The 17,326-nt window shown below is 52.9% G+C and overlaps 1 protein-coding gene and 1 long non-coding RNA gene across 2 annotated transcripts; one reads left to right on the forward strand and one right to left on the reverse strand.

The window, feature by feature from the left end:
• The first annotated feature begins 860 nt into the window (after positions 1-860).
• On the forward strand, positions 861-3,739 carry LOC308527451. The gene is made up of 3 exons (XR_013996611.1): positions 861-1,270; positions 2,587-2,766; positions 3,096-3,739. It is a non-coding gene; the product is annotated as an uncharacterized lncRNA (long non-coding RNA).
• Positions 3,740-15,145: 11,406 nt separating this feature from the next.
• Positions 15,146-17,326, reverse strand: HOXA4 (homeobox A4; the record flags this gene model as incomplete). Its single annotated transcript, XM_081101678.1, has 2 exons — positions 15,146-16,188; positions 16,723-17,326. The coding sequence occupies 2 exons, from the start codon at positions 17,324-17,326 to the stop codon at positions 15,824-15,826; spliced, it is 969 nt and encodes a 322-aa protein (XP_080957804.1). The 3' UTR covers positions 15,146-15,823.

The following is a 17,326-nucleotide window of genomic DNA, read 5'->3' on the forward strand; positions in this document are numbered from 1 at the left end:
TTAAGATACTAGGCTTGTGTAAAATAAAACGTCAGGTTAAGAAAATTACTCCAGACACTTGAACAGCAAGATATTAGATAAAACAAAATTAAGTTGATTTTGAATGTGCACTATTTCAAGTGAATTGCTAACCCATTATCATAAGCTACACCGGCCTGCTGTTTACTAAGTCTTTTTGTCAAGTTGTAAAATAACAAAAATACCTTTTAAAATCAAAGAGCAAACAACAACCCACATAAACTTAAAATATGAATTCACCTCCCAGACCTCACTAAAGCGCTTCCTATTGTTTAAGGTCAGCAGATAACCAGCTGGGGCCCACACAGTCCACCACCCCCAACCCAGCCCCCAAAGTTTACAACCTAGTAAAGAAGTTGGAGATTTGCCAGCCAGGAAACTTTGCTTTGCACCCCCAAACAAGGGCTGGGGAAGGAGCAGATTCCTCCGAGAAGATCTGTCTCAGTAGCCCCCAGGTGCGAGAGCTGAGAGTTGAAGAGGCTGAGTTGAGTGCGGGAAGCAAGCCCCATTGTCTCTCCGGAAGATCTGCCCAAATTTCAACCTCTTGCCTTCAGCCACCGCTCTCTCTTTCCACTCCCGCCCCTTCCTTAGCCTGCCCTCACCCCGAGTGTGACTGGGAACGCGGGTACGAGCCCCCAGCGCCCCTTGTCCACCCCTCCCTCCCTTCCCAACCCCGGAAAGTTGCGGCTGGGCTAGGGGAGCGGGCAGAGGTGGGGGCGGGGACGGGAACGCGGCCTGAACTCGAAGTGTAAGGGTATCAGTCACTGCCGGGAAGGAAGCTCGGGCTTGTGAACTCTTCTTGAACCGAGATCTAAGTCTGCGGCCATAAATCACCGCGACGTACACTCCGCCATTCAGCGCCGAGAGCGCCGGCGGCGGCCCCGCTTACCTTAACTTCTGACGAGCGCCGCGAGCGCAGGCTGGGCTCGGGCTCCGGCCCCGGCCCGGCTCGGCGGCCCGGCCGGGTCCCCTCGGCGCGGGATGGGCACCGAGCCTCGGCATCAGCCGAGACGGCGGGCGGGAGGGAGACCCCGAGGCCCAGGCGCCCAGGCGCAGAGCGTGGCCGCCTCGCTGCTCCGGCACCGCTCGCCCAGGGCGGACTGGGGCGGCTTGGACCCCCCCTCCCACCCACCCCACCCACCCTCCCCTCCCCCACACCCCCGCCCCCTGCCCTTCCCGAGGGCAGCAGCCGTGGCCCGGAGATAAGCGCTAGCCGCGCGGGGCTCCGCCTGGGCTAGTGGCACCGACTTGGGTATGTTTCTTATGAATATTACACGCGGAGCAGCGGCTGGTAGGGGGTGCGGGGGGCGGGGGGGTTTGGGGGCGGGCGGGAGGGGAGACCGAGGCGGCTGGGGCTGGGGCTGGCGGGCCCGCGTGGGGGATGGGGCTGAGCGAGGGGAGGGCCGGGAGCGAGGTGGGGAGCTCAGCGGCGGCGGGAGGAGGGCAGCCTCCCCCCCAAACCCCACGCCCTCCCTCTCCTCGCTCCTGGGCGTCACTAAAGTCCAGGAAAATTATGCTAATGAGGACAACGGGCTCTCACAAAGGGGTCTCTCGCCGGGTTCTATTTCTTAGGAAGCCGTTTGAGAAACCGTGTCACCCTCTGCCCTAGACACTTCCAGTTGAGGGGCGAGGAGAACAAGAACCAGAGAGAGTCCCCCAGACTTCGGGCGGTTGCCCTCACCTGCCACCCCTAATCCAAGAACCACAAAGCCAGTCTCTGGGGGGCTCGGATAGGGCCTCCTTTCTCGAGAGACCTCCCCACGAGCCTACAGGGCTGCCCGTGGTTATGTTTCTAGGCAGAAACACTGAAATCCTGGCAGCCGGGAGCGAAGGAGCCGGGAGATGCACGGTGGGGGGCCAGGAAATGGGCAGCCCCAGGCTCAGGTACGCACAAGGTTCCAGAAACCTGGGCCTCCAGCCCTTGTGTGCGGGGTCACAGGACAAACATGCAGGCCACTCACAGGGGAGGACTGATAAAGCTCTGACCCCAACAGCCACCGACATCCACGGTACCACCCCCACCCTAGTCAGTGGCACACAGGGAAGCCGAGCTGAGGAAAGGCCTGAATGTGCCCGCGATATTTCCACAACTTTAAGGAGGATAGTCTCCCTCCCTCCCATTCCTCGCTCAACTCCCCAGATTCAGAAGTGAACCCTGCAAGGGTATGTGTGTGACAAAAAGGGAGAAATGGAGCTTTCGTGCAATTCTAAGGTGTCAACGGCCGGTCCTTCTCAAAGGAAGGTGTTAAAAATATAAGTAGTATGTTTAAACTGTCAGGGAGCCAAAGTGTCACCTTAGAGCAAAAACAAAGCCAAGGGAGAAGGGAGAAATCAAAAAGCACTCCGGGCCAGGGTGGCCTCATGCATACCAATGGTTTTTGTCATTTATGGCTGGGCAAGATTTATGACTCGGCGCCCCAAAGCTGTAAACAGAGCACAAAACAGCAAACACTTGCTCCTTATGGCATATTGCAGCAGCTCAACTTGAAAGGGGGAGCCGGGCCGCGTAGGAGGCGAGAGCCGGCCACAGAAATCCGCTCGGCGGCATTTTCTCTTCAAACTGTCCAGGTCCGATGTGGCATTTGAAGAAAGAAGGCGTGGGTCAATAATCAACCCGCACTTTCTCCTCCAAACTGCTGACGCGACTCTCACGCTTCTCAACTCAGCCAGCTGCCTGCAGGGACGGCCAGATCTCTGTGAGACCTGCCAGGGAAGGGATGGCCCGGCCGCGGGATCGAGGGCACCGAGGTGAGGGCTGGAGCGCCCGGGGCGCACACCTTTCCACCAGCGCCAACACTGTGCTGGGCAAAATGCGGGGCTGGACCCGCCAAGCTGGGGAGCCGGGCAGCCGGGCAGCCGGGGAGAGCTGGGACAGGAACGGGGCCCGGGTGGCTTCTGGGCGCGGGCTGCCGCGGGCAGAAGCGGGGTTCGGACCTCAAGGCTGGAGTCTGGCGCCTTGGGTTCAGGCCTCTCTGCTGAAATCCAAAGTGTTGGTTTTTGAAACAAGGCAGGTGAGGTGATTAAAAGATACTAATTTATAACAGCTAAAGGTCATTTTTTGTTTATTTCTTTTAAAGAGGAAAATCCCTCCTGTCAATGTTTCATGGCCAGAAACTACCCTTTGCTGCTGCTGTGTCCTTTCCAGGCAAATCCCGCAGCCATGCACCCGGCTCCACCAAAACCACTGAGGTTTTCTTTGCTAAGAAGACTCCATGGCTCCCCAAATTCCCCCCAAGTCCCCGTGCTCCCAGCCTCCCGCCCACGGGGACCAGAAGAAACCCTGTTCTCAGCACTAGAAGAATATTTGGATCAGCGAGGGCACGCTGCTGCCTTCTCAGGGGTCTTCTTGTGAAGTGTCTGAGAGGCCACCGTGGCTGGAGCGCTGGCTGGGCAGCCAGGGACCAAGGTGAGGAAGGACTGTTGGCAAGAAGAGGCATCAAAACCCCCAAATGGGGAGGAAAGTTCATGAGGAAATACACTTGCCTGTGAGGGTGAGGCTGGCGCTGGGAGGGTGAAAAGGGGCTAAGCTTTCTTATAGCTACAGTTTAGCTGTAACAGTAGCCCTAGCTCTTTCCTTGGAGGAAAAGCCGGTGCTCTCTGTATGTGGCTGCTGGTTTCCTCGCACTGTGCACACTTTTGTACAGAACCGGCTGGAGAGCCCTCCCTTAGATACTTATTCTGCTCGCTAGTACTGAAGCAACAATAAAAAGATGCCTTTAACAAACCTCTATTCCCTCTCTTGTTCTTTCTAGTGAAACTATATTATTTATGAGTCTTTAACTGGGTCAAAAATGCGCCAGAACTGGGTCATAAATCAAATGAAATGCTGACAAGTAATTGAACAGCAATTAAAGCTTACATTTTATTTCTAAGGGGTGTTTTAGAGCACTTGAAACGGCCTCAGTTAAACATGTTACTGCCGAGGCTGGCAGAGGGGGAGGGTGGAGCAGCCCTTCCATTCTAGGGAATAAATCCCACTCAAGTAGGGTAAGCTTCATTTGATTTTTTTCAAGTAGAAAGAAAAAATAAGATTTTTTTTTTAAAAAAGTCACGGGGCAAACCGCCTTCCTGACTTGGTAGGCACCCCTTTCTTCTGCTCCGAGAGCTCTGGGAGGGGAGGAAAGCGAAGTTTCCCTCACCTTATCCTGGAGTTCCCATCTCTCCCAGGAGCGCTGGGTCCCCAAAGCCCAATTAGTTAGGGCTTTCCCAGTAATTTGGAAGCACACAGTTTCGCTCTCATCTGCCTCCATTCCGGCTGCAGCACCATTTCTGGGGCTCGGAGGCCGGAGAAAAGTCTGCCTCTGCTTCCTGCGGACTCTGCCTCCGGACTCCCTCCAGCCCTCAGTGCCCCAGCCAGTTCTCCCACTCTCCAGGCCCGCGGCGGGTGGCCGGGCCACCCTCATTACCAAGCCCAAACCCAGCTCAGACTCCCTCTTCCCTCTGTCTCCCCAACATTCGAATAACAGAGCTCTTGGGCACCCAGCACGCTGGCCACCCCAAGCCTCTCCTAAATCCGAGCTGTCCTTCTCCACCCCTACCGGGCAGAGGGTGTGCGGAGAAACAAAGGCGTGTCCTGGGGTCCAGCTCCTTCCATCCCGTGTGTGAGAAATCGCATTCTGCAACCCAGCACTGAACAAAGTGGCCTGAAGCATCATCAATAAAATGGCAGCGCATCTGCACACTCATTGATTTCCTTCTCCCAGCTGCTCCTGCTGCCCTGGTCAGCCCTAGCCCACCATCCCTCACCGGCAAACAGCAGCAATGGGGGGAGCAGCGATTCTCTTTCTCCTTCACTCAGCGTCCACCCCCTCCAGGCAGTGTCGCCTGGGAGAGCAGCGCTGGCCACCTTAACCTGCGTGGGCACTTCGGGACCCTCCCTCCGCCTGGGGCTCCGCTCCGGGTCTCAAGCCCCGCTGTAGTGGACAAAGCCACACTAGCACCGGAGGCTACCAGGCCCACCAACTAGCACCCAAGTGCCCCTTCCTTTACACCCCCAGACACTTTTCAGGGAATTAAACTCAGTCTGAGGCGCTACTGGGGATCTTTCAAATGGTTTCGGTTCTAAAGGAGAAACAAAGGAAGAGATGGGCTGAGGGTCCTGTCCCTGAACCAGGGTCTCCTCGCCTGACCTTTGTCTCTCACAGCCATAACTCACTCTAGATATGAACAATCAACGGAAATACCTTAAAATAAATTCCATCCTCCTGGCGTGGCTTCGAGTCCCATCGGCTAGCTGGCCCAGAGCCGCTCCATGAGTGCTGAAAACTGCAACCCGCTAGGAGAGCACTCTCCGGAGAAGGGGAAGGAGAGGAGGAGGTGGGTGCATGGGGGGGGGGGGGGGAGCCTCTCTGTAGAGAATCTAGAAAACGTAATCACAGGCGAAGCCGCCCGGGTCTCAGCTCCAAATGCCACAATAATGTGCTGTATTATGTGCTCACGTGGTCATACGTCAACTTAAATCCTTTTATTTGAAATAGGGAATCACTGAAGGAACTAGGTTTCCAAGCAGCACATTTAGCTTTGGGGGAGGGGAGGAGGGGGGCCGTGACCCGCAGTAGGGAAGAGTTTTGTCTAGGGCAGTTAGTTGCTGGGGGCATCTGCCCCCCCCCAACATGTGCCACACAAGGCCAGTTATCTCTCTTATATTTCTTTGCACTTGATACAAACATAAGAAAACAGCAATACTGTCCCCATTCGTAGAGACCACGTAACTTTCCTTACAGTTTTCCACTCACAGACCTGCCGAACCCAGCACACCCAAGCACTCGCCTCTCTGGCCAGTACATCAAAAGTCAAGGCCCAGGCCCTGTTTCCAGAAGAAAACCCAGTAATGGTTGGCCTAGTAGTCAGTTGACTCTCTCATGGCCTGCCATTGTATGGAATGTGCTAACACCCACGCCTTACACCACAGCCACTGTAGAAATGCAAAAGGCCCATAATTACCTGACAAAAGGCTAAAGTCCAGTTGCTTTTGTTCTTTTGGATGGGAGCCCCGTAGGAAATAGGTACTTGGCTCTAGAGTGGTGGGTGGGTCAGAGTTTTGTAGAATCTGGAAGGACCCAGTGCCCGGGCCAAACCTGAACTTACACTTTTCCTCAGTGCCAAGCGGAATGATACATGAAATTATAGGCTTCTAATGATGAAAAACGTAAGGGGAAAGGATCTCATTGTCTTTGCAAGAAGAGAAAAAAAAATTCCTAGCATCCCTTGAATGAACTAACCTACTGCAACGTAATCTGGGGCCCTTTCTGTTCACCCTCCCCTAAGACAACTCTGTGTCCACCAGCAGAAAACGAACTGGACCAACTCTTCTCAGGAGTAACCTGGCTGAAATAAATAAGACCACACACACACACACACACACACACACACACACACACACACACACAGTCCTGCCTTCTGCTTGGGGACAGTCTCCACTGACTTTAACATTTCACCCCCTCAGGAGCTAGCTAAAAACTTCCTCTTTTTGGATCTTAGTTTCTGAACTTGGGAATGCTCTGAGGTGGAGGGATCCCCATGTGATATTCTTTTGTTCCTGGAGAGCGGCTCTGCGGTTAGCTAGGCCTCTCTAAGCTTGAGGACAAACTTGTAGCAGCTGCAGGAGGCTGTGCATGATTCTTCCCGCCCCTCCCCTCCTGGCCTGCAGGGAAACAGAGAGGCCTAGGGAGACTGTAAGGGCCTCAGGAAGGGGGCCTGCTCTTGAGGGTATCCAAATCGGAACGGCAATAAAAGGAGGAGACCTCACACCCCCTGGAAGGGAGCCTGCCCTAAGCTGGTGGCAGTGTCAGTATTCCAATGAGGTTCAGCCTGTAGTATAGCTAGGAGAGAACCTCTATGTCACCTTTCCCAGCTCTGACCTAAGCCACAAGCTGGAAAGTATGCATCTAACATGAAAACCTGCTCTCTCAGGTTTGGGGGTGGTGGACAGGACCAAAAGCTGGTTTCCACAAAGCACTCTCCAAGGACTCAGACCAGAAACACACTGTCCTCTGCTCCTCTTACCCGTCACACCCAAATATTTTACACTGAGCTCTCCTGATAGCCTAGAAAGAACCTGCAAGTATTGCCTAGTTGTTGGTAAACTCCACTCTCCCCAACCAAAGTTTTTGCGGGGGCTTCAACTCAATGATGAGAAGGGGCCCCCTTCAGAACTTGCAGAACCCTCTGGAGCAAACTGAAATTCCCAAGGCCATAAATCAATGGGAGAAGTGTTTGGTGGTGCTTCAGAGAAATGCCTTCACATCAGCAAGGCCCAGAGGCATCTCAGCTCCAGCCAGGAGCCTCCATGCCGCTATTAACAGCCCAGTTAATGCTCCAACTGCTGTTTAACAATTAACATTACTGACCTGGGGTAGGATACAGTGATTTTGTGGGTTATAAAGGAACATATCTGAGGAAGTCTCAAGAAATTTAACTTTTGAGGTGAAAACAGCTTCCCCAAGAGAGAGCTTGGGCTGGGCAAGCCACCAGAGAACCCGCAGCTGAGAGTCCTCCTTCCCCACTCTGAAATCTGCTTTCCTGGAGCAAGGCTATGGGCCATTTAAACTCCCATTCCAGAGACCAAGAGCGAAGATGCTCAAGTATCTAGGCACAGGCTAGGAGGTCCAGCTGCCAGTACCGCTCCATTCACTCTCTCAGCCCCTAACCTGGCAAGCCTGGGCTGGGGACACATGCCCTGGATCCAGGCCACCAGAGCCAAAATAGGCAGAAAGTTGTCTAGGAAGGAGCAGGTGACTCAGGATGCAGAGCTTTAGTCAATATTTGCAAGGCTGTTGGCAGATTAGATATATCTGTATTCAAACACTGCAATCTGATTTCTCTGTCAAAAATACACTTAACATGTTTCTCCCCTTAGTTAACTCTAGTGGTTTTTCTACTCAGCGTCAAGTTAGGCCCTCTTAGCCCACTTTTCTTTGGTGGAGGTTATAGATCATTATTTAACATGAGATAGTTCCTGTGGGTGCAACTGCACTACAAATGGGCTCCGAGTTCTCTGGACACACACGAATGTGTATATCACTTTATACACATGGTCTCAAACTCCTGCAACTGTTTATACACGCAATGATAGTGTTGTGTGCAGAGATGCAAATCAAATGTTCACACTGAGTGGCAAATTCCTGAAATGCTCTGTCTATACTTGATATAAATAGACATACAGTAGCTGAGAAAGTAACCCAACTTTACTATTGCTCTGTTTACTTCCTAGCTAATAAAATAAGAATTGTATCTAAAACACCATATCAGCCGTAGAGCATCTCCAACAGCATGTTGCAATAAATTAGCAACCTAGTCTCTATTTGGAGAGAAAATTTTAGGCAAGACTGAGGCCTAGGGAATAGAAAACAAAATCTCAGAAAACTTTTTAAAACAAGTAATTCCTCAAAGAACAAAGCAAACCCATTCCTTCATACCAAGCTTAGGGAAGCTATTCCAGCAGCCCCTCCCCCAAATAGGCAAGAAATTTATGGATCTTTTACAAGGTAATAAACCACAGTAATTACCTCCCTGCATCCCAAACTAAGAGAACAAATTAAGCCAGAACTGGAAAAGAATTTTAAAGAGTTTTCCCTTGTTCCAAAGAGGAAAATAAAACGCTGAGATAGAAAACCTGTGCTTTTCCTGTAGGAAGAACAGCGGGTCAGCCTGGCTAAAGGAACCTGCGACAGTCTATACTTTGGAAATAAAGCAACTTCCCTCTCGCCAAGGAAAAGCAAAAGGACCAGAGACACTGCGAGGCGGTGAGCCCAGTTTCCTCCATGCAGAGCTGGATTAACCACACTTTCCGAACTCACAGTCTCCGCAGGCGCCGCCAACAGTGGACAAGTACAGCGGCCCACGCAGCGGCCACCGCCTCCGTGGCCTCTACTGGCTTTTGCCCTGCTGTTCCATGTAGCGATTTGTTTGGAACTTGCTGGAAGAAACAAATACATCCTTCTCACACCCCCGCCCCCCAAGCACATACATCTTTGGTCTCTGCGACCCACCGCGCTTTCCGCAGAACGCCGGCTTCTGCGGGCTCTTTGTCTGCCTGAAGCCTTGCGTTCGCGGAACTTGCAGCTGAAAATAACCCAGCTCCAGAACTCCTCCGAAGTTAAATATTGACCAGAGCCTCGTTCCCAGGGCTGCCGCTGCCTGGGAGAGCGAACTCCCGCCAGAGGCCCGGTGCAAAGCCCCAAGCGGTGACGAGTGTGGGCGCAGCGCTTACCTCCAAAGATATTTAAGACTGAACCCCGAATTGTCTCCAACTCCGGAGCGCTCAGGGAATCGCCTTTTCCGGTGTCCGGGCGCTCTGCGGATAAATAAACAGCAGAGGGTGAACGGTGGCTGCGAAGGAAGGGAGTCGGAGGACCGGAGTTGGAAGCGCGGCCGTTCCGGGCGCCAGGGTGGCCCCCGGGGTGACGCGGACACGGAGGAGTCGCCAGGGCATTCGTCCATGCGGCACACTCATTGCTCGAAAGGTTCCCGTCTACAAATGGCCTGAAGATGGTGATTTATTTTTGTAAAATAAATACATACTCCATCTCCGCACCCACACTCTTCCTTTTCTTTCTTTATATAGGGGGCGGGCAGGGGGAAGGGGGAAGAAAATGGACGAGGCGGAGCGAGATGGGAAGGTGGAAGGGGCTTTGCCGCGGGAGCCTGCTCTGCTCCGAGAGCTCCTCACGCACCTCAACTTGGGGAATGTGAATGCGCGCTTTATTTTCTTTTGCTAACAAAGGGAAGCCTTGTCTGGGAGCGTTCAATCACAGACTCTCCCGAAACCTCGCTAATAGTGTTCATTTCTGTTTGGCGCGAAATCAAACTCCAGCTCAGCCCATAGGCCACGGGCAGCCTTGAGAGGTTTTGTATTTTGGTTCATTCAAGCCCTGGGCGGGTCACTTCTCTGCCCCAGTGGGCTGCCCAGTCCCTCACAGCAGGCCAGCTATGGCTGCTGGAAATAGGGGGAAACTGGGAAGGATGTGGGCTGGGACAATACCCAATCGAGGGGCCCTATCCAGCCTCACCTTGCACAGTGGGGACAAGCTCCTAGATGCCCTAATTCTGCTACCACCGTGTCCCTCAAGATATCTGCAACCCCTCTCTTGCTCTCTAGCTAGCAAAAGGTCAGCCAACTTGAGGGGTCTGGGGAAGACGCTGGGGAAGAGGCGAGAATCGCCCTAGTCAGTGAGCCCTGGCTTGGAGAACTTCTCCGCTGGGCTGGCACTCTGCCAAGTGGATTGCTTCCACAGCCCTGTCCCTGCCCCACTACCCTTTCACCCAAACCCGCATAGCCTCCCACACTCTGGCCTGCCCCAAACCAGCCCTCAATGGCTGTCTGGCATCCATGCAATCCTGCTGATAGTACCAGGAGCAGCTACCAAATACCTGACAGGTCCCCTGACCCCCACCCAGGCTTCCCAGCCCCCTAGCACACTGAACAAGTGGCCGCACACCTGAAGCTGGCTGCCCTCAGCCACCACCGCCCAACCCGCAGCCCCCACCCTCCTCCAGGCACTGGGGACTCAGAACCCATGCTGGGCCCCTTTCTCTTGTTCAAACTCGCCCTCTGTGTCTACAAAGGCAGTGCCCCGGTGGCCTTGGAGCTCCTGGCATGACCCTGAGTGAGGTGGAGCTTAGCCATACAGCACGTTGCCACTCAACTTCATCCCAGAAAGATCTGCTATGCCACCATCTGCCAAGCCACCCCCACCCGGCGATGCTTAGGAGTATTGTAATTATTATGGTTATTATTATTGTTGCTATTTCCTTATCCCCAAGTCAAATATTCATGACTGCTGTTCCCCATAAATCGTTCAGGCTAATGAGTCACAAAGAGATGTTGCCCAGGTCTCTCCCTCGCAATGGCCGCCGCCGCTGCTGTGGCCTCTCTCGGTGGTGTTTTTGGCGCTCGCTTGCTCCCTCGCTCGCTAGCCCCGGCGCGGGTGATTTATGAACACCGGGAAAATTGAACAAAGCCGCGCGCCTGTCCTGTGGTATCTCTGCAGCCTTCCCCGGTGTGAATCAGAACATTACCAACTGTCTGCGCATCCGTCCCACTTCATCACCAAAGCCAGGCTACGACCGCAGAAAACCCGAGCTCCAACTCACATTTCCCCGGCTGGCCGCGGTGCACTCCCAGGACTCGCAGAAACCCTGCAGAAAGAGCTCCCAGACCCAGCATGGGCCCGCCAGCTGGGTCCTCCCCGTGAAGGGCTCTCTCCGACCCTCCTGAAGGAGTTAAAAGCCTTTAGAAATAAATCTGACGGTGTGTGTTTTAAAAAATCAAATAGGAAGTTGGGGGTCTTACTTCTGAGAGAGTCATTCCTAGTGAGGCCCTGCTGACTCCATCCATTCTTGACGATCGGCATTAATTATTTAATGAGTCACGTGACCCCCCAGGATTACAATTTCAATTTCTCCCTGGAACAGGCCTTATACCTTTATCTGCTGCCACCAGGGTCCTTGGTCGGCTTTTTAGTTCCCAGACCTCCAGAATGCAGACCCCCTTGCGCAGCTCTGGGGAAAGGGAACCTCCATGGAAATTCCAGGGCAAGCATAGCAGAATGAGTCAGTCTGGAACTATGAGAATTGTAGACAGTGGGGTGTCAACTGCTCTCCCAGGCACCCTGAACCTGACATCTGTCACCTCCTGAGCTCAGAGGTCAGCCCACCTATCTCAGCACCCTTCTAACCTGGAGAAGCACACCTGTGGCCCTTCATGTCCAGTGTGAACCCAGACTCATTGGCCTTCTGCCAAGGAAAGATGCCTGTGCACTTACCTCTATCCAAGGTGGGACCAAATCTATAACTCATTAACATAAACAAAAATGGGAGGGGGAGCATTTAGCTGCCTCAGTTCCCTCATCATCAGTAAACTAAGATGGGACCAAAATGGCCTCCAGATCTCTTTTTCCTAAGTTATTCTTTCAATCTGGGATCTCCTTTACTCCCAGAAATCAATTTCAGAGAGACTGGGGCTGACCTGAAAGGGGGCAGGGGTTACTCCATAGGTTTGGGGCCTTGAGAATAAGACTTGACAGAGTTCCAAGACAGAAATTTCAGATGAGAATATTTCACAACAGCCCCGGCAGCCTCCTAGGTGCTATCAAAGAGTTAGAACACAGGTCTCTCTTCTTCCTCCTATTTTTTCCAGCCCATACTCTTTGAGAGAAGCAGCATTAGTCTTGGGTCCGTATATAATACAGAGAGGAGCAACCACTGGAGGGGCAGGGGTTGGGCAGGGTGAGCCTGTGCCCTCCAATAGAGGACCTCACCTGGGCTAGGGATGCAGAGTGTCACGAACAGCTTTTTGCTTGCACAGAATCCACTCATTCAAATGGGAAGCCCCAGGTCTCTGTTTGCTACATTGATTCTTTGAGTTTTTTTCTTTCTTTCCATTCTAAAGAATGGTTGATCTGTTTCCATGTTAAAATGCTGGAGGGAAGGCAGTGGTGGGTGAGAACAGCACAGTTTGGTAGCTTAGGGAAGCAGGGAGAGAGAGGAGGAGGCTTGGTGATACCCACCCCATGGGGAGGGGCTGAGAGGTGGGGGAGGATATGTACACCCTGTGACAACTGAATATAAAGTCAGAGATGCTGTGCAGAGGGCCCACTCCCCATATATCTAGGTAATCTTCCCATGAGCTCCATCCTGGGTATTAAGTACTCTACTCTGCCTGTCACAGTTGAATTCCTGCTGTAATAAAACACCGGGTATATCGTAGATTTCAGCAAAACTAGGAAAGAGAGCCTGCAAAGTGCCATTTTTCTTCAGGGGGGAGACTCTTAAGTACTTAATTCAAACTGTGACCATTAAAGTGTCTCCTATCCGATTTAGGTTGATTTCAGATGTTGACAAAACTTTTATCTCTCCAGAGTCATGCACAGCTTGGCTATGTGACTAAAGCAGATGAGTGTGTGTTAGAGGGAAGGAGAGAGAAAGAGAGAAAGGAAAGAAGAGGAGAGCCTGTGTAAGGGTCATCTTGGCAGCAGAAGTATAGAGCTCACACAAAATACTACTGTCTTTAAAGGTCAAGGGTTTGAGGGGCCAATAGAGTTTGCTTTAAAAAAAACAACAATTAATGAGATAGAAAATTTGTCCTCTGGGTGAACTCTTATGGTTGCCCTAGCAAAGGACAGACAATGCACGATTTTGAAGCACAAAGTGGGATTTTCTAAGCTGTTATAACAAGCTCCTTTAAAAGACCAAATCTGAAACAGGCAAAACACTAAAGAAATGGCACAATCATCTGGATTATTTGGGAGCATTTTGACTTGGTAAAACTTACCAATACCTTAATAATCAACACAATTTGGGTAAAAATTACAATTTTGCACTGGAATATAAACACACACACACACACACACACACACACACACATCTCCATCCTTTCTCTTCATTACCCCTTTTAGCCCCATACAACTGCCTCTAGTATGTAGCTAATTAATGCTCTCATCCCCTTCCTCTACTACAAAGGAGAAATATAAGAATTTACCTTAATTGATGACAATCTGCCATGTGAGGTTTTGCAGCTTGACACTCAATTTCCACCAAGAGTCTAGGCATTTTTTGAGCAGACAGGCAAGATGCTGCGTCTTTGCCCGAGACCACGTTATTTGCAAGAAGATCCCTTGCTTCTCCACAGACTTTTCCCAGAGAATGCCTTTCAGAATTGCTGTTGAATTACAAAGAAGTATTTATTGTATGAGGTGATTAATGATTCCTGGGAAAATTGCTATTTTCAGCGTGATTTAATTTCGTTTTACAAGTGCGTGTAGTAGAGGAAGGGTTAATAAGTCTCTGCAGCAGATGCAGTGACTCTAGAGATCCCTGGCACTCATTCACACCTTATAAAATGCACTTTATGCCAGGCTTGGCCTGCCTGGGGTAGGCGGGCACTTGTTTGCCCCTGAGTTTTCTTGGGGAGAGATGGAGGCCCCTCTGAGACTGGGATCCATCACTTCCCTCTCAGATCTGGTTTGTTCACAGGTAGACAGCAGCTTGCCCCTGCCTGTGTTACACACAGCAGTAGAGTAACAGCACTGACCACTGGCCCAGGGGTCACCACTGAGGGGAAATGTGTTTAAAACTCCTCCGTTATTGCAGAGGTAGGTGAGCGCCCCCTCCCATCTCTGCTAAAATTATTACATGAACTAAACATTGCCCTCAGTCAAGGCCAAGTGACAATTCTAATAATTCTAATATTCTGTGTTGTTGTGGGGTTTTTTTGTATCTTGTCCCTTCAGTGACAACCAAGTCCAAATTCTCTTGACTGATTAGTAAATCAGTAAACAAATGCTAGAGTTATGGAGATTATGAAGCAGATTTTATTTTCAACCTTTTAAATCTAGGTCTCTAGGTTGGGCAGAAAAATCTGGGAGCATTTGAGGCAAGTGACCCTAGTTCAGAGTTTGGCTTTCTTCCAGTGTTGAATACTCCCAGGTCTACCTTGCTTTGGGGTGCAATTTAGGGTGTCATTAAGCCTTTTATTTCCTCAGAAGAAACTCTGGAGGGTATACTGGGAAAATCCAGTTTACTTTAAAATTTCTTGCTTCAAAAAAGAAAGAACATAAGAAAGAAGCAAACAAATAAAAATTCCCAAGCTATGGTTAGCGAAGAGAGCCTTCAAAACAGCAAAGAAACAAAAAGCAACCTCAACCCTTTACACAAACTATTTTTCATCTCCAGGGAAACAGGCAGATGAAGTGCGAAGGTGCCATAAATACCAGAGGGACCACTGCTTTCCAAGTGTGCTCAGAGTTCAGCCAGCAGAGCAGCTGCAGCAACTCCTGGGCCCGCAGCACTGCACGGTTTCACCTTTCATTGCACAGAAGGACACGTTTCTGTGCCGCACAGAGACTTGAAGCCTGACAGCCTGGCCAAGTTTGGGAAGAAGAAGGAGCCCTCTCAGAGCTCAAGAGCCTTCATGCCCTTTGGAGCTTTTCCCACCGTGGGTCAAACTTGACAAGAGTTCAGCTCAAGTTGAACACACTCACACACATTACATGAGCAGTCAGAATCCAAGTGAACACAACTCAAGCCATCTACAAGATTTCCTCCCGGGCAAGGTCAAGCACTTCAATCCAGAGCACTTTTTTTTTTTTAATTAAAAGTAGGAAACACACAAATGTGTTTTAGAACTTTAATGTTTTTTGAAACAGAGTTTATTCTCAGCAAGGCTTTCTATACAGCCATACCACAGTGTGCACAGTTGGACATGGGTCTAAATGCACGCCCCTCTCCCCAAAGATTGTGCCTCAGAATAAGACAACAATATCTCTACAACAATATTTTAAATAAATTCAAGGAAGGGAAACTATTGTGTCACATCTACCATCGAGGTCTATACATTTGGAGAATTAAATAATCCTGTGAGGTCCACAGTGTCTACTCATGTAGTATTCAGTTCAAGACAAGCTTGTATGAGCTGCCTTAATGAGGGAGGGGAGACAAGGAAGGTAGGAAAGGGTCTGTTTTCTTCTGTTTGCAACAAATATACATACACAGGTCCTTCAGCCGTCTCAAAAGTATGTGATGCCAAGTGGTCCTTCTCAGGTACCCAACCCTGGCAGCCTTCCTTAGGCCGGCAGGTCGCTCCACCAGCCAGCATCCTGGCCACTGGCCTCTCTTGGGTGGCAACCAGCACACACTCTTACCAGGAGAATGTCCTCTTCTTTTTATTACACTTTTCATCAAGTTGGGTTTTGTTTTGGGGTCTGCTGTGGTCCGGACAGATGGACGGATGGGGTGGATGGGGAAAGGGGCAGAAGAGAGGAGAAACGCAGAGGAGGGAAAGAAACGGGTCTAGATCGCCAGGGGATTATATGGAGGAGGGGATGGGCGTGGAGGCACCCTGGTGGGGGTGGGGGTGCGGGAGCGGGTTTGGGTGGGGGCTCTGAGTCTGTGCTTTCCCCGGCGGGCCTGCGGAGGAGGAGGCCGAGGCCGAGCTGGAGGACCGCATCTTAGTGTTGGGCAGTTTGTGATCTTTCTTCCACTTCATCCTCCGGTTCTGAAACCAGATCTTGACCTGCCGCTCGGACAGGCAGAGCGCGTGGGCGATCTCGATGCGGCGGCGCCGGGTCAGGTAGCGGTTAAAGTGGAACTCCTTCTCCAGCTCCAGCACCTGCTGCCGGGTGTAGGCGGTCCGGGAGCGCTTGGGCTCCCCTCCGTGATACCCGGGGTTCACTGAGAGCCCAGAACCCCGAGGGGGGAGCCAGCCGAGGCGGAGGGAGTGGAAGGAGCGGGGAAGGAGGAGGAGAGAGAAGGTGGGGTGGGAAGAGCAAGGGGACATCATCATTATATAATAACCTGACACCAAGTTCACGCAAGACACATAAAACGGCACCGAAAGTGTTTCACGGGCTATTGACCGCGGGGGACACCCGGGAGCCCTCGGAACGGAGCTGGGCCTCGGGGCTGCGGAGAAGCTTCAAAGACACATGGCCCGGAGCCGCTGCCAGGGCCGCGGAATTTATGGGGGCGGTAATTGCGGCCCTAGCCGTGCGGCGTCTCGTAAATCTCCCCGTAAAGGGCCCTGGGTACAAAAGGGTTCCCACACTGGGCCCGGGCTGCGGGCGCGCGCACCGCACCCACTGCAGCTGGGCCGCCGGGGCGCCCCTCCCGGCCCTGCCCTGCCCTGCCCTGCCCCTGCCCTGCCCCGGGGCCTCGCCTCGGACCCCGGCCCAGACCCTCCCGCGCCTCCCCAGCGGCGCCACGTACCGGCGCTGACATGGATCTTCTTCATCCAGGGGTACACCACGGGCTCCTTGCCCTTCAGGCCCGGCGGGCTCTTGTCGGCCAGGAGCAGCGGGCACGCGGGGGCGCTGCCCCCTGTCGGGACGCCCGGGGTGGCGGGAGCCGCCTCGCAGCGCCGCGGGGGCGCCGGGGGAGGCGGCGGGGGCTGCCGCCCGGGAGGCAGGACGTGGCTCGCGTGCAGGCCGTGCGCGGGGCCCTTGGCGTGCGCGGGGGGCTGCTCGGGCTGCGGGGGCCGCCCGGGGCTGGCGCCAGCGCGGTAGCCATAAGGGTAGGCGGCGTCGGCGGCCCCGGGCACGGGGTAGAGCGCGGCCGCGGGGTAGGAGGGCTCGCGGGCGGCCCGCGGCGCGTAGTAGGAGGCGGGGGGCTCGCGGCCGCCGCCCGCGTGGGGGAGCTGGGGCTGCGGCGGCGGCAGGTGCTGGGCCGCGGGCGCGGGGGGCTGCTGGTAGCTGGAGCCCCCGCCCGGGCCGCCGTCTCCGCCGCCCGGGCCGCTGTGCTGCGCGTACTCCTCGAAGGGAGGGAACTTGGGCTCGATGTAGTTGGAGTTTATCAAAAACGAGCTCATGGTCAT

This window comes from Myotis nattereri (assembly GCF_964212035.1).
Source record: "Myotis nattereri genome assembly, chromosome: 11".
NCBI lineage: Eukaryota > Metazoa > Chordata > Mammalia > Chiroptera > Vespertilionidae > Myotis > Myotis nattereri.